The sequence below is a fragment of the Tachypleus tridentatus genome, chromosome 2, assembly GCF_004210375.1.
Source record: "Tachypleus tridentatus isolate NWPU-2018 chromosome 2, ASM421037v1, whole genome shotgun sequence".
In the NCBI taxonomy this organism is placed as follows: Eukaryota; Metazoa; Arthropoda; class Merostomata; order Xiphosura; family Limulidae; genus Tachypleus; species Tachypleus tridentatus.
In genome coordinates, this window is record NC_134826.1 from 115,824,996 (window position 1) to 115,849,282 (window position 24,287).

At 31.5% G+C, this 24,287-nt stretch overlaps 2 protein-coding genes across 8 annotated transcripts in view; one reads left to right on the forward strand and one right to left on the reverse strand.

Annotated features, from left to right (window-relative positions):
• LOC143244892 (tyrosine-protein phosphatase 69D-like) overlaps positions 1-9,686 on the forward strand; it is a 295,265-nt gene extending 285,579 nt beyond the window's left edge. For both annotated transcript variants that reach the window (XM_076490367.1, XM_076490368.1), the window contains exons 28-29: positions 3,001-3,136; positions 4,157-9,686. In XM_076490367.1, the coding sequence (XP_076346482.1) occupies positions 3,001-3,136; positions 4,157-4,240 (220 nt within the window). In that variant the 3' untranslated portion in view covers positions 4,241-9,686. The remainder of the gene's footprint in view (positions 1-3,000; positions 3,137-4,156) is intronic.
• Positions 9,687-14,893: 5,207 nt separating this feature from the next.
• Positions 14,894-24,287, reverse strand: part of LOC143244893 (angiopoietin-1 receptor-like) — a 77,834-nt gene continuing 68,440 nt past the window's right edge. For 4 of the 6 annotated variants that reach the window (XM_076490373.1, XM_076490375.1, XM_076490369.1 and 1 more), the window contains 2 exons: positions 23,605-23,704; positions 14,894-21,597 (listed from right to left, as the gene is read on the reverse strand). In XM_076490373.1, coding sequence (XP_076346488.1) covers positions 21,526-21,597; positions 23,605-23,704 — 172 coding nt within the window. In that variant the 3' untranslated portion in view covers positions 14,894-21,525. The remainder of the gene's footprint in view (positions 21,598-23,604; positions 23,705-24,287) is intronic. The other 2 variants (XM_076490371.1, XM_076490370.1) reach the window with 2 other exon arrangements.

Below are 24,287 nucleotides of genomic sequence, written 5' to 3' on the forward strand. Positions count from 1 at the left end.
AAACAAGTTGGTAGAAGATAGAGTTCTGGATAAGAGTGTGGGAAACCACAGTAAGATACCAATCAGGAAAAGAAGAGGAAAGTGGGGTCTGCAGATAATGAAGGAACAAAATATGGTAGAATGTACTGGAGAAGAAATTGTTCTCTAGCATAGGAATAGCCAGAAGGAGGTGAAAATGCTGTTTAATAGCTCTCAATATAAAAAAAGAGACAAGCAATGGTAGAACACACTTGGTGAGGGAATATATTATCTAGTAATGTGGTCAAAGGAAAAATGGTGAAGAGGAGAACATAGGAATAGAAATAAGCACATCATGTATTGTGGTATCTGGAAGAACATTGGATTAGACAAATCCTACTTTTGAAAATGAAGGGATGCCACTCCCCAGTGAAAGAGTGAGAGGTTAGAATCGAAGGTACAGTATGAAGGGAATGGAGAGGGATGGTTTGAAGAAGAGAAGATAGATTATGGAAACAAGGTTGGGATTGCCAGTGAGGGGCCACCAGTAGAATCCTGCAGCTAGTGTATCAAATCAAAATAAGGATCAAAGGAAGGATGTCTAGAGGATGACAAGTCTGCAGAAATAAATGGTACCTGATCTGGCAGAAATCATAGATGGCCAAAGCTGAATGATAAAGTTTAGGACACTAGAGAGAAGAGGATTAGTTTGAAATGGTGTGGCAAAAGCAGTTATATGGAGAGTTGTAAGTTGAGAGTAGATCAAAGGAGGACATGCAAGTGGAGGGGAACCATTCAATAAGCAGGATGTAGTTGTGTCAAGAAATACAGCCTGTAACAATGTTCAATGAACCTGGAACCTGACCAGTTATGAAACCCATCTGAATTTATTTAGTACAAAGGAAGAGATTCAAAATCAGGAAGCAGTGATTCAGAACTAATCAATACACAAGGAGAGGAAAGAGGATACCTGATGGGCAGAAGCAGGTGGAAGGCATGATAAATAAAGAATGTTCCTCCAAGTACAAAGAGCTCAAAAGGAAGTGGATTTGCAAGATTGGTGGCACACTGTAAAGGTGTCAATGTATACACAATATTTACTGTAGTGGATGCACATGTGCACCAGCCAAATGAGAGGACCAGGTCTAGAGGAACCATGGACCTCAAAAGAGAAAGTACTTCAAGTGCAGAAAGGAAATGCAAAGTGCAAAACATAGTAACTGAATATTCAGATTAAAGGTTTAAAGATCTAATAAGTGAATGGGAAAAGTTTGGACACAGTCAGGATAAGTTGAAGGAAATTGGCAAGTGAATGAAAAATAGGGTAAAGGAGAGAAATTATTGCAAAATTTGACTAACCACATCAATGAGTGAAATTGTGAAGAGTAAGGGAAATGAAGTGGGGAGGATTATGCAAGGGAACAGGCAAGGAGAAGCCTGTCATCAATATAAAATGAATTGCAGGCTTAGAACATGAAGTCAAGCAATTGGCCCACATAAGGAGAATGCAGGAGGCTCAAGGTTATACTGAAGAGAAAAGCATGAAACTGGAAACATGATCTAGGATGAATAGGAGAAAATGTCATGAGAACATGGTGATTCAGAAGTGGAGAACCAAAACATGCACCTTGGTCTTCCAAAGGCTGAGCTGAATGATAAAAAGAGAAAGAACTGCAAAATTCAATTACCATGTAACAACTAAGAACAAAAGATGGAAGAGAGGTTGTAACTGAATACCAAATCCTGCTTGATTTTTAGTGGGAGAACTAAAAGGCAGGAGGAAAAAGTCCCAAGAAGAGCAACCAACCCTCACAATAGGTAAGTCCTCTCATAATTCTAACAGTGACTCCTGAGATGTTGAAGATATGCAGGATCAAATGAGAGGTGAAAGGAAATTGGTCAGGACTAGGAGGTAGAAGAAAAAGACTTGATGAACACTGTTGATTAGGCCATCAAGTAACACATTAGATGGAAGTGGTATAAAGAATAAAAATCTCCTTACGTGATAGAGAAAAAAAAATTAATATTCAAAATCTGTGTAGCTGAATTATGGAAGGTCTATTATTAAAAACAAAACTTTTATGAAGATTAAATTTGCAGGCCTATATAATTATACATACTTATGAATAATGAGAAGAAAGTTAGATGATCTGAGACTGTCATTCTTTGAGTAAAGCTGGGGATGGAAAATGGTACTCAAGTTCATCCTCATCAACTTTAGGCACAAAAACAAGGAAGGGTAGTGAATGAAAGTGACTGGGAGAAGAGATCCCAGTTGCATAACAGACCCCACAACACAATAGAAGGTGGCCATCATGTCTTCTACAGGAAAATGTTTCCAACAGAAACGATGTTAATTTCTTCCGAGAGGAGATAATAATAATGACTCACATCATGTTGATTTCAATAAACTGAATCAAGTAAAAAGTGGAATTTGAAAAATTTGAAAGAAAAATTGAAAATACCAGCAAAGTTAAGAATGCATCAGTGCATTACAGGGCTGGTGAAAAAACAAGGATTTTCACATGCAAATCTATGAGTCAGTACACACAGAAGTGTATCACATTCCTATTGGTGGAGATTCCTGCTGCATGATGGCATGGTGCATATTTATGTTTTCACAAGGCTGGTGTCTTGCAAATCTCTTTGGAAAAATGTGTGAACTCAAGAGCAAAGAATTTAGTTATGTACAGAGATGAGTATTTGTTTGAGAGTTGGACAAATTTGAAATAATAAATAACAACTGGCAACTACATTATTACAAAGAAGGAAATTAACAAAAATATTACAAATTGCAAATACAAAACAATATTAATGAAATAAATAATAAAGGTATCTCCATTATTTAATTTAAAAAAATGTTTCAAACATCCATTGGTCAGAAACAAAATGTCAGTAAAGATGAGCATAGTAGTAGTGATTTGTAAAGTATTTGTGAGTTGCAGTTATATCGAAAGAAATTTGAAAACAGGATTAACCATAGGACAGTCATGATATGTGAAGAAAGTAAGTTAAAAATCGTAACCAAAAATTTATTTACAGTGGTGGTGGTGACAGAAGTAGTGTGTTTGTCACTCTAAGTGTACTTATCCAACAGTTGAAAATCGAAGAGAGAGTAGATGTCTTCCAAGCTGCAAGATACACTCGCTCTCAACGTCACTGCATGCTTAAAACTCTGGTATGTTTTATATATTTTTTCCTATATGAGTATCCCTTATTTTTTTATTTATTACACAAAAATTAAATTACAAAATAAATTTGCATTTTCTTATGTGAAAGTTAAAGTTACACAATTTTTTTTCACTAAATGTATGTTTTAGCCATTGACTTCTTTCAGTATTAAGAATTTTTGTAAGAATAGTGGTGCTGGAGAGTAAAACATTACTGTATCTTGTATTTCTTAATATACATGTTTCTATAAATTTGTTAAAGTTTAGTCACAAGAAAGTTTAGCATAATTTAATGGGGATGGTAATAATGTGTGAACTTTCTCCAACATTTAGGAAACAATTTCAGTTGTATATAAAAACTGAGTTAGACTAGACTAAATTTGTTAGTCAGTTACTGAATAACTTACATATTTAGTAAGTTTGTTACTGTCAGTTAGGGGCCTGGCATGGCCAAGCGTGTTAAGGCGTGCGACTTGTTATCTGAGGGTCGCGGGTTCGCATCCCCGTCGTGCCAAACATGCTCGCCCTCCCAGCCGTGGGGACGTTATAATGTGATGGTCAATCCCACTATTTGTTGGTAAAAGAGTAGCCCAAGAGTTGGCAGTGGGTGGTGATGACTAGCCTTCCCTCTAGTCTTACACTGCTAAATTATGAACGGCTAGCACAGATAGCCCTCGAGTAGCTTTGTGCAAAATTCAAAAAACAAACAAACAAACTGTCAGTTAGTTATTTCAGCCATATGAATATTCAACTTATATTTTGATGAAAAAGGCTATATAAAATTAGCAAATAGAATTTCAGTTACATGTATCAGTGAATTTTGATTACATTAATTTTAAATTACATTAATTAATTAAATTTAAGACAGACTTTGTTATCATCAAGTAGACTAGTCTTTTATTATTACTTTTATAAGATAATCCAAGAGAACTCTGTAACAACAGAAACCATAACAATATTTGCTAATGTTTATAAATCAAAATATGAAAGTTACTTCTAAAGCATTGATTTATTTTTAATTCTTACAGGCTCACTATGACTTTCTTTACCAGGGACTTCTGGATTACATTCACACTCACAAGCTGTTTGACATGGGTGACACACCACTTTGAGGGTAGTAAATATAGCTATTTAAATATTTGTTTTGTGATTTCTATTGTGACTGACTAGTGAAAATAAAATCTCATGTGTTTGTTACAACCAGCCAATCTGCCATAATGGACAGACATTAACTAGTGCCTCACCTTCATTTCAAGGCCACTTCAAATGTCATTGGGAAGCACATGAGCCTAGACTACTCTGCATGCTTATCTTTATAATGAAGTTATCATATAGTGAAAACAACTGCTAAAAGAACAAATAGATAGGTTACATTAGATTATTAAATTAAGTCCATTTCTTTCAGATATAATGCAGTAAGAAAACTGAATAGACTGTAAGACACAGATTTGAAGTACTGTCAAAAATACATTATAGTTGTTTATTGGTTAGAGCTGATCATCCTTGTGTTTAGGGAAAATTGGGTTCACCAGATATACGAGTTGAAAAAAGGGGGCTGGCACCATGGTTGTAAGGAAGTGCTTCACAATTCATTTCATCTGGTGAATAAAAGAACTTTGTCTTTTTTTATGTTTATATGTAATTGTTTACCATAAATGTTTCTGATTTATCAGTATTGTTTCTTCATTTCCTTAACTAGGAAGGGTCATTTCTTACAACAACTTCTGTGTGGAAAATAAAGTCAGTCATTACAGGAGAATAAATATACCTACTAAACTATTACTGTTTGGCAAAAGGTTATGGTTAATACCTAGAATGCTTTGTTTGTGTTACTGTCAGAATAGTTTTATTTATGAGTTAGTCTGTGCATTATGTTAGCTTTTCAAAAACCAGGCTGGTGACTTAAATATGTTTGTTAAAAAACCTATGACATAGTTGAAAATGTTGATGTTATTTTACTCCTAAACTATAACAGCTGTATATCTTGAACAGAACTGTGCTGCTTGCTTCAAATGCTCAGTGAACCTTGCTATGAAACCCAAATGTCAGCTGGGATTCTTTATAAAAGGACCTGTAGACTATAATAATTGTGACTTTGCTCATTATGATTTACATTTTATTTCCTCCCTTTTAGTTTCTTGTTAATGGTTTTCAGATAAAGTGAAGAGTAACAGTTCCTGTGTCTATTACACACTATGTTTATGAAGTTGTAAGCCATATATTTTCCAAAAACCTCTTCCATTAAAACCTAGAGTTGTACACAGATTAAAGGCAGCTACAGCACAGTCATAATCTAGAATTTAAATTTAGTTTAATCTCTTACGTAACATTCAAATGTTTGATATTGTGATAATATCAGAATCATAGAGGTTTCTTGTTATTGTTTTTTTTTTTGTATTGAGAAAGGTTAATTTTTTTTTCTTGTTTATAGTAATTATGATGCATTGCTCTGTTTTTTGGGATTCTGATTTTGCTTAAGAAGTGATAATTTGAGGGAAACTGTGTGTGGCGTTTTTCTCACAATGATAATATAGTAGTCATATGGTTAGCTTTCATTTATAGCATGGTACTTAAAACATGTTTCTAATTATTGCTAAAAGTTAAGTATATAGCATGCATATCAAATACACAGTTATCTTGTATAGAGTTCATACACTGTTTTATGTATCCCTCAATAAATTGTTTTTGTTTTAATATTCTTTTTTTTTAAAAAAAACTTGCTCAAATGCTTTTGTAAAATATCGAGCCCATTCCCTTGGCTGTGGTTTCACTAGATAGTAGATAGGGTCAGTGGGAATCTCGTTAATATTGTTACATGTTATTTGAGTACACCGGTTAAAATTGTAGAATATGACAGATTTTAGATTGCTCTCGAACAAATATTTTCAGCATCATACGCAGAGGGTTTGTTTTGTTCTATTCTTAAACTTTTTGCTACATAGTTCAGAAATATCCAAATAAAAGATTTATACCCACTGTTTATGGAATTCAGATTCACCATATGGCTACCAAAAAAAAAAAATTTCCCTTTATTGCTGCACGTGAGAATATCTCCTGTGCTGCCATCTGTATTCTATGCTGTTAAACATGGATTTTTATATGTCTTAATGCAAAATTACCAACTTTGCAGTAATACACATGTAGAATCTGTACAAATACAACTTTATATATATATATATAGGATATTGTGACCTAAATAATTTGTTTTATATCTTTCAATGATTTTGGCCTATATTTATGCCATTTACTGGTGAACACTTTCCTTCTAATTTTTGTAGATGTTTTAAATTAGTATTTTTCACTATTCAAAAAATATTTCAGGCAGTAATGAAAAGTAAACATAAAGGGTCAAATTCACATATTTTGGTGGATAATTGACACTTTTTGGGAATCAGCCTGAGAATTAATTGTGTGATAAAAGGGTTAATGTTTTTTTAATTTGTAAATTATCAAATATCATTTTCCCTTTTTTTCATTATGATATTTCACTTTTTAGATATTTATTATTTCAAGTTATCTTTGCTATTATGTGAGTGCTGAGCTTGGGGATTTATAATGCTAAAATTTGAGGTTTAATCCCTGTAGCCATTGGTGGGGGATAATGTCCATTATATATAGAAGTAACATCAAAAACTAGAAAATATGGATCACTGAATAAGTTCTTCATTGTTTCATCACTTCAGTATGTTTATTTCTAGTTGCTTTTAAGTTTGGATCAGTTTTCATTACTTATGTACTTAGAATTCTATGTTTAGTATTAATATTTTTTTACATATATGTTTTATTAATTGCATCCTAAATCTTTCCCAACTCATGGACTTCTTTTTTGGAGACCATATTGGTGTGTTGCACATTTTATTGAAAACGATAAAAAAATGGTGTAATGTTTTAATGCAAGTTAAAAACATAATTAATGTTAATCTTTTATCTCGTCCATTCTTGAAAAGTAATTATTTTATAGAAGTTTATACTGAATAGTTACTTTTGTTCTTTTTATACATGTCCAGTTTATACTCTTTATTGTTACTGTGTATTAAAATAAACTAGTCACTAAATAGTTGAAAGATATATATATATATACATCAATACAAAATAATTCAGTAACATTTCTTTTCAATTATTTTTGAACATTTTTAGTCAGATTAAAAAACTAATGTACTAGGTAAACATGCATCTCAAAATTAAGATTTAACATTTAGCGATATTACTGCACCAAACTCACAAGATGGAACTGTCACAGTTTCAAAACAAATTGAGCATAATTTAACATCCTTGCCACAAGAAAAGGCACTTGTGTTTGTCCAACTTTCAAAATGTAGTTAATTAGTTTGTTTTTTCCTCAATTATGAATAAGAATATAATAATATACATCAGCATAAATGGATGTTTTGAAATTAAAAATGATATTAAGCCTTTTCACATTCAAATACACTCTAATCTACACCTCTATCTAGTGCTTTCTGATTATGGATATTGCTGTGAAAGTGATGACCAACTTGACAGTGTTTCCATTTATGTGGAAGACAACACAACCAAAGGGTGTATAAAAATGTAAAGCATTTTTGTACAATCAGCATAAATGTGAAACTTAAAACTGTATACAAAATCAGTGTTCAAATAATGTGAATTAATTGTTGAAAAAAAAAGTTTTAAAATCTTTGCAGGCTTAAGTGAGTTTCACATTGTCCAGTTTATCCTAATGTCCTTATTACTTTTCTTTGAAGATATACTAAAAATATCATAAAAATATAATATAAATTCTGTAACCTTATTTACTTGTTTTATACTGATATGTGTAAATGAACAACAACACTTTTTATTAATAGACACAATACTGTATAGTCTTGGATATTTTATTCAAACGTTCAGTATTTTATTTATTATACTATTTAGCTTCCTTTATTTGCATGTTAGACTGGAATTTTATGATGCACCCTACCTTCTCCATATTTGCAATTAACTGTGTATTGAGAATTCTAAGAAAAGTCTAATACTGAAATTAATATCAGTTATTTTATAACCAAAATGATTGTTCCTTGATATATGGCAAAATTTATCTTAGTTTCAATTTTTAAAACTGTACATTTTACATAGTATGTACATGACAACACAAATAGAGTATAGCCTTGGCAAACCAGCAACGTTGTGGGATCCACATTTAAATTATTGATCATTTGTAGTTGTTAAATACAATAAGCTATTATTTGTTCTATTACTTTAGTGTAAAAATCATAAAAACAAGTAGAAGTTTGCAATTTTTTTTCTTTATACAAGTTAATTTCTAATAAAATAAATTAATATTCCTACTATCTACATCCTAGACTATAGTCAGGAAATTTCTAAAGCTCAACTATTGTTGGAAAGTACAAAGGATAATATTCACTCATGCCCTAACTTTGTACTCCATCTTAACATTTTTAACAACTAAAACAATTCCAAAATATAGATTCTTAACTTTCATTAATATTTCTGATATATTATATACAGTATGGAGTCAATTACTGTGTTGCAGAGTTTGATAACTTACTTTGCTCTAATATTGTAGTACAAGATTTTTAGTATTTAGTGCAACTTCTATGAAGATCCACTGCCGTCTTAAAGGTGTAACTTGTTTTGATTGATGCAAGGGGACCCATTCTTTATCAAAAATAACCAAAACCTTGTAATTTTCTTCTCTTATCATCAATAAGTGACTGAGGACCTGGCACTGATTTCTAAAAGTTTAAATAGAATCTTTCTGTGTTTATTATATATCATTTTACTTAACATAACTGCACGTTGCCTTATCTTTTTTGTATCTCTTTAGTTTTTGGAGCATTTGTTTCCTTCAGATTGAGTGTTGTAGGCATATGATCCTAAAAGTTACAATGCAAACCATCTTACTGAATTGACTAGGTCAATTTATCAGTGAGCTCATTTCTTACTTTTTGTCTGATAACTACATAACAATAACCCAGTTTTTAAAAACAAATGTGAAATAGCAAAGTTTCCCTTAATAACTCAAATGAACTATTTCATTCTATACCTTTTTGAACCACACCCTCAATCTTCTAATCTCACCAGAAGTCATCTTTCAAGTACGTTTTATAATTGACTGAGAAGATACACATGAAATCTGATTCTGCTTTGCAACCATGGTATAAGTTTGTGACAACTTTAGGCCGAGTTGTTGAACAACTATTCATCAATATACACTTACAGATGTTGTTTCCAAAATATAAATTTACCACTATTTAACCACACACAATTAATGATCTAATGAAGCTGACTATATAAAATCTTCAGTGAATTACACTGTATTTCTCTTTTTTATTATTATTATATTTGTATGAAATAGATCAACAGGTTTAACACTGAAATTTTAAACATGATCATTTTGTTGAGTTTTGTCCAAAATCTACTGAAACTCAGCAAATGGAGAAAGTTAATGCACTGTTATTCATATCTACCAAGACTGCAGATTTATACTTAACCTATATGTTAGCTTCATTTCGCAGTTTTTGTACTTGTTGGAATAGCCAAGTTGAAAATAAAGGAAAAAAAAAAACATGTTGAAAAGGTTATTTGTAGTTATTTTATGAACTTGAATTATATCAAAATTAAACAGTAGTTACTTTGTATATTTAGTAACTTAGTAACTCATCCTAAATATAAATCTTACAAGTCTAAAATAAAAATGATTTGTGATTAAGGTTTCTAAATCACACTTGCTAGATATTCAATTTGAAACGTTTTTTCACATATATTAAACCTAATATTTATCTGGTTTTGTATTAGTGTGTACAAATACACAAGTATTAACTATAGCTATGGGCCTATTAATGCATATATTAGAAGACTAACATGTAGTTGTTTAGGTTACTTGTGTCTGTAGTTAATATGCTTTAACAAACAAATCATAATGTAATTATTACAAAAGAAAGTTGTCCATTTCATACTTAAGCTGTGGTGGCTAAGTTAATGAGACCAGTAATATCAGATTACAAATGTGAATCATGGGTCCAAAGTTCAAGTCACAGATAAGGCAGCTTTATTGTAAACCTTTTTGATCCATTCCCTTTTATAATTTATTTCAGAGGCTATCATTAAAGTAGATTTTCTAATTAACTCAGATGATATGCATGAAACATAATTCTACTTTGCAAATGTAGTATAAGTTTGAGAACTTTGGGTTGAGGTATTGCACAAGTGATATTGGTGCTCTTACCAACTGAGCTACCCTTCCCAACAAAGCAAGTATCCTCACCATCATAAAGATAACTATTGCACATGAATTTATGCAGGCTTATTTACCTTTAATATCAATTGATTTGTTGTAGAACTTACTCAGTACTTTAGCATGCTTAATGTCTTGCACAAGTGTCTTTCAACTGAAAAGGTTAGTACAGTTTGTGTAAAACAAGAACTGCTGAGTAGTTTTCTCTGAAACAGTTAAATGTTCATTAAAAAAAGAAAATCTTAATAAAACATGAAAAAAATGTTTCATTATTTTAATAGATTTTATAAACCATATATATAGAATACTCAATAATGCCTTCATATGTCTCATTTATTGTGAAAATGTATATTTGTTAATGTAATATACTACTGAAACTTTATACTTAGGAAATGGATGTATTATTAATTCATTTTTAATTAACTACAATTATTTCAACATTTCCAAGTCAGTGCACATCAGAATGCATCTAAACTCGAGTAAATGGCCACTATGAGAATCAAATGAAATTAATTTTTAAATGAGTACCTAGTGTTTTCTGCAGTTCAGAAAAAAGAAAAGATGAATGATAAAACGTTTCATATGTACAATCATTAAGAAAGTGTATGAAACTTTGTAAAGTTGATGGCAACTGCCTGTTGTGGAGACAAGTGTAGAGGACAACGTTTCAAAGGTCTTCCGCCTTTCGTCTTCAAGTCAGTGTGTGTGCAGGTGTTGTTGGTCTTTTATAGTGTTCTGGTGGATTGTGTATTATGATTGGTTGGGTTATCACTGTTTCTGATTGGAAGAGAGATTTCCTTTAGATTCAAGTAATGGAAGCCACAGGTTACTCACCTCTAATCTGGAATCTCTGTTGAGTGAAGGTTTAATAGCATTGATATAAAATGATTCTTTGATTTTTCTTGTCTTCCAAAATTTGTCTATGTCAATGATTCTATTTTTCTCCCAGTTTATTGTGTCCAGTTGGCATGGTATGCTCTGCAGTGGCTGAATTTTGTGTTTTTGAGTCTTGTACTATCATTGTGTTCTTTTCTTCTTGTCACAAGTTTTCTTTCCATTTCTCCAATATATGTATCATTGCAGGAACACAAAATTTCATAGATGACTTTTTTTAGATTCTCTTTGGTAGGTCGCCATTTGTTTCTTTACCAGAATGGACCTTAAATTATTGTAGGATTTCCACCAGACTTCTGTGTTGAATATTTTTGGCTATGTCTTGGAGTTTTTCACCGAAATGTTGTAGGTATGGTAGGTAAATGGTGGTAGAGGTGGTAACTTTCTGATCTTTTCTTTCTGTCATGGTCTTCTTCAAGGTGTTTTTGATGAAGGAGGTGGTGTGACCATTCTGTTCAAAACTCTCTACATTCTTTTGGCTTTCTGCTTCGATGGATGTCTTATCACAAATGTTTTCTGCTGTCTTGTTTTGGCATTGGATTATACCACATTTTATCGAGATTGGATGATAGGACTGGAAGTGTAGGTATGTGTCTGTGTGGGTTGGTTTTCTGTATACAGTTGTGGTTATTTGTCTTGCTTGTTTGCTGATGAGTATGTCAAAAAATGATAAGACTGTTTTGTTCCTCTATTTCCATAGTGAAGTAGATTCTTCTGTCTATGGAATTAAGATGTTCTGAGAAGGCTAAGTTTACATGACCGTAGGCCACATGACAAGATAGTTTTAGAACTTTATATCCAAGACTCCAACCCATTGATACACATTCCCAGCAAACCTTATAGAATTCACTACCACCAAAACTAACTTTATGTTCAATAACCAAAACTACCTACAAATAAATAGCCCAAGTATGGGGAATCCAATGTCACCAGTTCTAGTCAACATTTTTATGACATTAAATCACAAGCAATCAATTGAGCCTTACACCCACCACTATACTGACACAGGTATGTTGATGATACAATTACTGGATTAACATCTACAGAACACACACTTAGTTTTTTCAATCATGTTAACTTGATACACCCCAACATCAAATTCACCTGTGAACAGGAAAAAACTAACCAAATAGCATTTCTTAACCTCAAAATCACTAGAACTGATACACAATTCATAACAGAAATCCACAGAAAAATCATTCATTCTGGATTATACATACCCAGAGTCTAAGCATATGAAACAAAACAAAAACTCAACATATTAATAAACCAAACAAACACAGCCACAAAGCTATGTTCACCCAATAAAATTAACAATGAAATCAACAAAATAAAACACTTCATCAACATCAATAAATGTCCTCAAAGACTGTGGAAAAAATTATATGCACACACCTTGATCAACAACAAAAAATCCCAAGATACAACAAACTACAAAACCTTATACTGCCGCATACCATATGTTCCTGACATCAGCAACAAAATAACCAACATTTGGAAAAAACTTATAACAAAACACAACATTCCAGTAAACACCAAATTTATTCAAAAACCAGGTACAAAACTAAAGTCCATACAATGTAAAAAGTACACTGACAAACACAACATCAACATAATTTATAAAATACAATGCAACAACTGCCACAACTTCTATATTGGAAAAATAAACAGGAAAATGGAAACCAGATTCAAAGAACACAAAAAACACCTTCACACGTATTTGAACACTGCAAATCAAATAAACACAACATAACCATAGAAAATACCAAGATATTAAGTTGGGAAACAAATATTAACAAATGCAAAATCAAAGAAACCCTACTTATACAGCAACTAAAACCAAACCAGTATAAAGGAACACCTTTATACCTATACTAATTTACAACCTAACATCCACCTGCAACGCCCCCTACAAGCTGGTACCCATTTATACTCTCTTCCCTAAGACGTGTCCATCAACAGTCACATTCAAACACTCTCTTTCTTAACCTGATGACGACATAGGATGTTCAAAATGTTGTTCTCTTCTTATCAGTAAAAGTGTTAATACCCATACCAGCCATTCTGAGATATGAAAAGAATCGAGGTACTCCATTTCTGATATTAACCCAGTATGACTGAACTCCACTTATAACAACCCTCTGCTTTTTTCCATACAGACACTAGAAATCTAAAAATCCAATTATTTTACATGTCCTCCCACACTTATAGAGATTCTTGAAGTTTTTTTTATCTGACAACTTAAACGATTTTTGAAATTCCAGGTATACCAAATCTACACCATAACCCTCATCTACCTAAGCAGTAATTTTTTCTCAAAGAATGCCAAAAGATCTTTAAGGCAAGATTTTTCCATAGTGAAAACATGTGAATTATCCAATAAAACTGACTTCTTAAAATGACTTTGCAAAGCATCTTTTTTCAGACTTTCCAAAACTTTTCTCACAACTGATGCTAGATTAACAGGCTTGTAATTACTTGATGATAATAAAGTGTAGTTGATAATTTTTAATAAGTTAATCTAAAAATGACCTAAAAAAGTTGAAACATTGTTTTTTACTTATTAGTAAAAGTGTTAATACCCATACCAGCCATCCTGAGATACATTTTTACAGGTTTCACCTCATCAAGAATCATGATTTGTATACATATGTTAAATACTTATTTTCTGCTAGAGGTGACATTGTAAAGAGCATTGATGACAACGACACCTAATACATTCACTGATTGGCCAAACCATCTGCTGTGGACTGCAGATTCATCTATTCAAGGCTCATCAGCACAGCTTAAGTCGGCAAATCAAAGAAATACCATCAGGTCTCTTATAATGATGTGTATATAATACCTAAGGTGCTTTAAGTCCATCTTACTTCACCATGTAGTAACCTAAATTAATTATGGTGAATTAATGTTCTACCCTTGCAAATGGTTCATGGAATGTAAAGAAGAGGATAAACATTACACTAAAATGATGTTTTTGTACACTTAAGGCAACATTGTACTTCAATATTGAAATGGACTGATACAACTGCCAATAATGGCTCCCCAAAGAAACCCATACTGGGTTGTTAGAATGGAAGCAGATAGAGTAAGCATTGTGTATGGACTGATAGGATGTCACCTTGTTGGTTCATTTTCCATCAACAAAACAGTGTATGGAGAAAACCATACTATTCTTTTGCAGAAATATTTTGGTTCCATGATTATATAATACATGTAGTTTCAGCAGAATGATTGTTATTTACTTAGTGTAAGCTATACAATAGGTTATCTGCAGTCTGCTCACTGTATAAAATTGAACTCCAGATATTAACTGATGCACTGAGGGGCCGAGAGAATGATGCACAAACTACTATTAATTGATAACAAACAGCAACTGGATGCCACTTTTCCTAATAAGTTAACAAAACAAACACTGTAACCTACATACATAAAAAAAATAAAGAATTGCAATTCACTATTAACAGTGAACATTTCAAGCTGCTTTAAGAACAAGACTTAGACACTTCATGGTGGTGCAAGACTTTTAGTTGTCTGTTTGACATATTCACATAAAGCTGCACAAATCACAATAAGACTTCCTTAATTTTGATTTGATAGACTAGAAGGAAGGAAACTAAGCAACAACACCTGCTCCAACTAATTTGCAAGCTACTCTAATCAAATAACAGACTTTAATCATAACTCTTACAACAATGTATCCACATGCAGAATATGAATTTGCATTCTGGACACCAGCTGTGGACCCTTACTTCACAGTTCAACACATTTTATCCATTAGGTCAAGCCCAGTAAACAGAAATTTTTCATCACCTCATACACATACTTTCTTGATTATTAATTGTAAAGTTTTTAATTTACATATGATTTCTTTTCTTTCTTTCTTTTTTTACAGTTTTTTTTTTACAACTACATTCTCTTTCATGTCGATGGAATGATGCACCGAATTATTTTGTAGTTGTAAACTTGGTCTTTAAAGTTAAAAAAACAAATTGAGAGACAAAAATGTTTAGTAAGAGAGACTGAAGCCATGTTATGCACGTATTATGACTGAAATAATTTTCTAATTAAAAAAGTAATACATCTTTAAAATTCCAGTATAACTGTACTTACACTTTCTACATAAATAAATTGTGCTCAAACTTTACTTGCAATAATCTTATTGGTATGTTTGTTTATGTACAACAAGAATCTTCATCTTCTCTTATTATATCTATAGCACAAATACTAGACTTGCATAAATTTGGAAATGTTGAGGAAATACTAGAGTACTCTCAAATCTTCCGAAATTACGTATGTAACATTCAGAATAGCCTTTCCGAATATCTTATTGCTTTAAACACTGAGTACTCTTAACTCTTCCTAAATTACATATGTAACAATCAGAATAGCCTTTACAAATATCTTATTGCTTTAAACCATTGAGTACTCTTAAATCTTTCTAAATTACATATGTATCAATCAGAATAGCTTTTACGAATATCTTATTGCTTTAAACCACTTTGTATTGCTTTTTATAGAAAAACTGGCCATCTAACACATGAAAATATGACAATTTGTATACCCACCATTCACTCTTATTTGTTGATTTGTGAATTAATTAATACATTTTTTTTAACCTTCAACTGTCTAGTCTCCTTTTTGTTTTGTGTTGTTGACCACTTATACCTTAGAATACCACATAGTGTAAACAAATCAAATACCTAATTCTAATCAACTCCATCAAAAATTTTACAAAAATAAAATAAAATAACTGATTAACAGCTGAACAGTTTCAAAAATAACATACACCAGATCAGAAAACAAAATGTTTCTGTGCTTTTTTTTTTTTTACTTAATAAACTTCCTCACATATCAGATATATATCATTAACACTGTATAACTTGCAAACCGAGAGAAATGAAAAATAGAAATAAGACTTAATAATGTATACACGTTTAAGTTTTATTACCTCTATCTTTGTTTTAACTGGTATTAAAACTTAACTGCACTGACTTCATTTGAAAAAGTTAAAAATGGTAGTTACTTATGACGAAATTATATGGTTTATGGATTAATACCTTTAGTAATCAGTTTACTGAATCAAGACTACAAGAATGTGAACATAGAATTATTCAAAAAAGAAATTAATTTTTATTTAACTTAAACAGTTTTATGTCAAGCAACACATAATCATTATTAATATAGAATGGATTAAAAAATATACTACAGCAACAAACAGTTTGAGGTACTTCTAACTGTTCTTCAAAACTAGTTAAAAATTTGTTAAGCAATTAGGAAATAACCAAAAAATTTACAGGTATCTTTACAGAAAATGTATGCAGTTTTAACCTCTTTACATTTTTCAGACATGCTAAAATATGATTCTACACTTTTATACTATTGCAAGTGTGCTTTGAAATACTTTATTTTTTCTTACTATATGCAAAGCTAAATAATATTTATATACTAGCTTTTTTTACCTCCACATTTTTCATTTTCAGATATTTTACCTTTGAAAGCTTTCACCATATTTGCTGATATTTATAAACTATTACCATCAGAATGAAAGCTGAGCTTTATTATTTTCAAATAAGATATCGAATAGCAAATATGCCACTGTTTATAATCTAAACGATAACAGAAAATGGGTTTGTTTGTTTGTTTTTGAATTTCGCACAAAACTACTCGAGGGCTATCTGTGCTAGCAGTCCCTAATTTTGCAGTGTAAGACTAGAGGGAAGGCAGCTAGTAATCACCACCCACTGCCAACTCTTGGGCTACTCTTTTACCAATGAATAGTGGGATTGACTGTCACATTATAACACCCCCACGGCTGAAAGGGCTAGCATGTTTGGTGCAACGGGGATGTGAACCCGCGACCCAAGTCGTACGCCTTAACTCGCTTGGCCATGCTGGGCCCAGAAAAGGGGAAAACAAAAGCTTTCACAATTAACTGAAATGAAACTGATGCAATATGAGGTAAGTATAAGTTAATTAAGATTAATACACACAATTTTATTCCAGAATTAAATGAAGCCTTACTTTTACTCAGGCACTAATTCTGATTGTTAAGTAAAGAACTGCCCAAAATAATACCCTTTACTTCTTTTTTATCTTGACAACTAAAGATAGTGAAGAGCTTGGTATATTACAATTTCCATCACTTTCTATAGAATTTTATAACTTTCATAATACACACACACCAAAAAAAGCCTGCATCTGCTAAGCTTGGAGAGCATAAACTCTTTCAACTGAAATTAAGTTTTGCTAAAAGTAGAGGTAAAACTAACAATTATAATGATAAATATGTAAAAGTTTTGATTTAATTTATTATACTTAGGTAAAACCTATGGCGAAGTTGCATGGGACCAAGTAAAATTACTGGCTGAGACAGTGAACATGCGTTTACTTAATTGTATATAATTTTTCAGAGGAATGCAATACTTGCTTGACTCAAGGGAAGTAAGACATTTGTGAATAAAGTTATTATACTGTCTATGCTATATTTATTAGAATAAGAACAAAAAGAGACATTCAAAATATACATAAGTACACAAAATCTTAATCAAATTTATTTGAAGAAAGTGTCCAATTTCAATTGTTTAGTTTGTTTTAATGGGCTTTCTCATGCGGTTAAAAGAGAATGCCAATTCTACGGTCTTTTCATGAAATTCATTTTCCCCCTTCATTTTTGCATACAATTTGATAGCATTAACATAACACTTGTGATGAAGTAGGAATTTCTATTTCCTCACTTTCTTTTCCATTTTGTTCATCTTCTGAATCTTTCACACTGTCACCATCTTGCGATTCTAATATAGATTTTTAAATCAATTTCATCAGTTTTTGTTAAAACATTCTTGTCAGCATTCACAACACTTTCCACGTTCACAGAATCATCTACATCAATCTTCTCAATCAGAGTTTGGATTTCACTAAAATTGTCATAAACAACTTCTCCACAATCTCTGCCATTATGAAGAATAAATCCACAGTTTCGAAAGCACTTTACTATGCATTATTCTTTTATGCATTTGATTGAATGGCTTAAAAATGCAATTGCATCTAACCTTCAATTTTCATAGTCATTTCAGATGCTCTCTTACAGTCATCCATGTTTGCAACATTATGCTGAAGCATCAATTTTCTGTATTTCAGTTTTATACACTTTATAATTCCATTATCTAGTGGCTGTAGAACTGATGTTGGCATGGAGGTAAAAAGACTAAATGAACATCTGAAAATTGAACTTTAGGGTGACAAGTTGCATTATCTAGGAAAAGTAGAATATTCCTATTTTCTTGTTCCATTCTTTTGTTTAATTTCTTCAAAAATTCCTCAAATATAGCACTTGTCATCCACGCTTTATTATTCGCTTTCCATTCCACAGGAAGTTGATTCTTCCTTAAATTTTTGGAACAGAGCAGATTTTCACTTTTACCTATTACCCATGGTTTTTCTAGTTTTCCATCAGAAAATGCAACCAAAAGTACAGTCAATCAATGGTTCTTTTGAATAGTGATTTCCAGAATAATGACGGGAGAAAAAAAAGAAGAGAATATATTTAACCAATACTTACTGTAACAAAATGTCCGAGAATTTATTAATATTTAAAGAAATTATTAATTTAATAAGAAACTAATATTTAATCAAAAACATTTTTCTGCCTTACTCAGGTTCTAATCCTACTTGTTGATAGATGAGGTTGGTGAAAAATAGTTTTCCATCTGCGGCGTTATGTAGGTTCCTCTATATGGAGGGCCTTTTATAAGAGAAATATTAAGATAATGCTAAAAAATTTTTATATTTCCAGCATGTACAGGTTTCCAGCTTAGACTGGTTTTACTGTATTTCACACCTTTATGAAACAGCATGTATATGGAGAGAGCAAATCATAGTTCTGGTACTTTTTGTACATTTAATTATTACAAATTTCAAAATAAGATATTTTTTTACCTTAGGTATTACCTAAAAATTAGCTGTCTGCAAAAGTTACCATATTCATAAAGTACAACACCTATATTCTTTAAAGGACAATGGGAATATCCTACACTTATTTTACAAGCATGATTGTCTCAGCATCTAAATAAAATAAAAAATGACATTCCACTCTCAAGTCAATCAGTAAAATAATTTATAACTCACAAGTTACCAAGTTTAAAACTTTAATGTACTTCCTAGAAAACTAAGATTGATTTAAATCTATCAACGTTTTTAAATTTCTACAGCACTTTTCTTCCTTTATTTCAACTTAACATCCAGTTTTCTTAACATTTCAATCAAATTACATTTTACCATCTATGAGGCCACTAGCGACTTATTCAAAACTTGGTCTTCAGTTTCAATCATCCAATTTAACAAAGGCCATTATTTATGAAGCTTAATTTACATCAATTGTTCAATAAAATGCAGCAGTTTGAGTATAAGAACTCTATTACTATAGAAAAATAAACTACTACTTGTTCACACTTGTTTGTTACACAGTTAATTTACAATTATAGTTTTAACATCACAGTTAATTACTTTTAAACAAAATCCAGGACTGGCAGAGTAGTTACTGAATTTTAATTTGTTCACTAAAATATATATGCAACTCATAAATAATTAGATTTTCAAATAAAAGGCAGTATTTACTTATATCATGTTTTGTTTGTATTTTTTTAATTTCATGCAAAGCTACATTAGGGCTATCTATGCTAGCCATCCCTAATTTAGCAGTGTAAGACTAGAGGGAAGGCAGCTAGTGGGCTATTCTTTTACCAACAAATAGTGGGATTGACTGCAACATTATAATGCCTCCTTGGCTGAAAGGGTGAGCATGTTTGGTGCAACACGGATTTAAACCCACTACCCTAAGTTTACGAATCGAGTACCTTAACCACCTGACCATACTAGGCCATTTACTATATTAATTGGGCCAGACATGGAATAGTGTTTAGTATGCTGGGCTGTGAAATTGAGGGCCCACGATTTTGTGGCAATGGCATACAATTGATGAGTTGCAGCTGGATGTTTTTGACTAGCTGCCTTCCCTCTAGTTTATCACTTCTAAATTAGCAATAGCTAGTACAGATAGCTCTTGCATAACTTTGTGCAAGTTTCCAAAATAAAAACATACTACCTTAATAATAAAACAGTAAACTTATAGAAAAAGTCAAATACCCATAATCAATGACATCAAATAAGATTCTGAAATATTTTGACAGCAGATTCTTAATATAAACTGTTAATGGTTTAAATGTTTGTCATACACCTGGTTTAAACATCAGCTTTACAGACATAAATGAAATTTTATAGAGTATTACAAAATAAGAAGAGCAAAAAATGGCAGATCTTCTTAGTTACACAGCTAACAAACCAACAATGCAAAGTACAAAAATAGCAAAACAGAAATGTACATTATATTAGAACAAATGCCATTATAAATGTTTTGTTAAAAACAAAAATACAACTCACCTATATCACATTGAATACTAATTTTCATAAAGTCTTACTAAATAAGAAAAACAGTTTTTTCTTTACAGACCTGAAAACTAGCAGCATTTATGGGTAAAGCACAAAAAAATCTATTCTTAATGTAAGACTCAAAATACAATCTAAAACTTATACTGTAAAAACGTGTATAAAATCATACATTAAAACATAATTAATATTTCATCTACATACCTCCCCACCTGTTACTTAAAAATAAGAAAACAAAATGTTTGTTAATTAGTTTACATCAGCTTTACCTCTTCCCACCAGGTAATAAAATATATATATATATATATAAGTTGATGCCACTCAAAACATTGTAGCATATTTTATTTATATGATACTAAAAGCTCTCAACCACAGAAAATGTTATATAACTGGTTAAAATAAAAATATAAATCACACTGTGCAAGAGAATTAAGAGATTTTCACTAGTTGTTACATTCATTAAAGGTTGTTAAATATAAAACAGAATAAGAAAGTAGATCCAGTTAACCTCCAGCACAAATATAGCCAATAATCATAATATTAGTATACATGAATTTCAAAAGGTAGTGAAAGGAAAGCTTTGTATTACTAAACTGGAACAGGCAGCCACCTTCAACTATATAAGCACCACCAAGATCTGCAGGAGTACAGACATATTCCAATGTATGAATTATGCAGGGCCTAGTATTTATACATGACATTAAGAAAACAGAAATTATTTTAATCAAGGAAAATAGTTACTATCATGGTTGTCAGAAAATCCCTGATCATAGATACATACAAGGTGATATAACTTGGCTACAGTGTTTGGCTCTTGAAAGAAAAACGTTTCTTACTAGCTGTTTAAAGAACATCAGCTGTTGGAATGAATGGTTCATGTTGGAATCCAGGGATAAGGTCAAGCTGCAAGTTGTCCTGCAAGATGAAGAAAAGCAAAGGTCCTTTAACTTACTATAATGTTATTTTCTACCGTATTCATACATACCTCCTAAACTAAATTACCTATCACTAACTTATATCTAATTATTAAAACAAACTCTTAAAACCTTCAATTCGAGAAACTGAATTCCAATATCATGCCATAATTGAAGTAAATAGTCACATGCTATATAGCTTATACATGACTGTTTACATAGTACTGTGGAATGATGTTATTAATTACAATATTAACATGTTTCATGAAGTTATTATTACATTCTTAAACTGTTTACATTCAAATGTTAAAAGTAGTCCTATTAGCATATGGTCATTACACATAGCAATTAATTTTGTACACTATTTCCTCACCTTGTATTTCAGACCAAGACCCATAATACACCAGGCAAGTCCTCTATCAGCTAAGCTAAAAGGTTAACCCCAAAGCAGTTGCTAGTAAGGAGTGCCAATTTTTATTAAAGAAATATAAATATTTTTCACAATCGTACTGGTTCAAATTTAAACCTCATACATATTACTCATCAGGCAAGTGGTCTATCAACTCAGCTAAAGAGTTAATCCACTAGTTTTGCTAGTAAGGCAATTCTTTTTTAAGAACTAATGCAAACCTTCACATTCTTACATTATCACAAATGAAGTTACATGCTGGATGTCAGTTTATCTGGGGTTATTTTCACTGTTGCTTTTTTTTGCTTCAGGCAAGATTTGAACCTGAAACATCTCGCACATCAGACAACTGCTTTACCAACTGAACCAAAAGGTTAACCAACTAACACTTGCCATAAAACACTTTTTAACAACTCAAACTACTATAAACATGTAATAACCTTCAATATCTCATAATCAGTACAGTATTTTATTTTGTAATGACAAGAAAACCCACTTGTAGAGAAAAATATACATGTAAAAACGACTAGTACAGGTTAAGAATATTCTACATAGAGAAGCAAACAACGTTTCGACCTTCTTCGGTCATCGTCAGATTCACAAAGAAAGAAAGAGGTAACTGACCGATAGCTGACCACATGTTTGAAGGGGTTGTGTAATTTAGTGTAGGAATGTAGAGGGCGTACTTAGATGTTTGATTATATTTATTAATATAGGTATAAAGGTGTTCCTTTGTATTGGTTTATTTTGGGCTTGAGTTGTTGTATAAGTGAGGCTTCTTTAATTTTGCGTTTGTTTATGTTTGTTTCTTTATTTAGTATTTGGGTGTTTTTTATCGTTATGTTGTGTTTATTTGACTTGCAGTGTTCGAAAACTTGTGAAGGTGACTTTTTGTGTTATTTGAATCTGGTTTCAATTTTCCTACTTGTTTCTCCAATATAGAAGTCATGGCAGTTATCACATTGTATTTTATAAATAATATTGGTGTGGTGTTTGTCAGTGTATTTTTTACATAGTTATGTGCCTGGTTTTTGAATAAATTTGATACTAACTGGAAATTATATTTTGTCACTAGCTTTTGCCAAATGTTGGCTATTTTTCTGCTGATGTTGGGAATATATGGTATGCAGCAGTATATGGTTTCGTGGGACATACTTACTTTTGTTAATTGATTTTGCTTTTTGTTTAGGTGTGTGCACATAAATTTTTCTACGGTTTGTGAAGGAAACTTATTGATACTGATGAAGTATTCTTTTATTTTCTCTAATTCATCGTTAATCTCCTCTACATAGAATTTTCTCAACCCATACCAGCCATTTTTACTTATAGTATTTCATTCTGTTATTTATATTTTGATGCATTTTGTTATGATGACTTTTTTTGGTACAGCAGAGTGCATGTTTTTCATAGTAAGGCCACAACAGGGTATCTTGTGTCCAGTAGAGGAAATCTGCCGACTTACTGCTGTCCCACTAGAGGACTCAGTATAACAAAAGTACACAATCTTTTTATTGTAAAACACATTAGTAAAATATGTTCATAAAGAATTACTCACACTCTTTAAAAAATATATATAATAGTATGAAAGCAAGGTCTTACCCGAGGAGCCAACAACATTTTGTTTGTGATATTAGATAATTCATGGAATGATGGTCGCTCGTCAAGATCCAATTCCCAGCAATGTAGCATCAGTTGGTATCTATTAAAACAACAATAAAGGTTTTAAAAGTATAACTTATGCTGTAGTTTAAAATATAATTTATACTGTAGTTTTTTATTTCCTATATTCATTAAAAAAGCTCTAGACATTTGATTTTAAATATGTATATATAACTTCTTCAATGTGAAAAAAATTAAAATATGTATAGTATGTAATATTGTTTACTAAAAATTCACAATCTTATCACAATGTGAATTAAACATAATAACTTACACTATGTAAGTTCCAAGCTATCTAGTTATCACATTTATTCATACTTTCAAAACTGAAACTTGAACTTTTATCTTATTGTGATGTGTTATGGTTAATCCTACTTCTCTGAAATGACCACATCTCTTGAAGCACTCTGGGAATTACTTCAGAAAAATATAATTCATGGTGCAAGAGTATGCAACAGGCGATTCAATGCAATATAACAAACAAGTTCCAAGAGGTTTTAACTGGTTTGGATTGTAAATAATAACAATCATTATTCATGTTGCTTTCAATTCTGATAATTAATCTTTTTAACTATAATGTAAAACTGATTGATACCTTTTTTCACAGAAATGGTTTAACCATT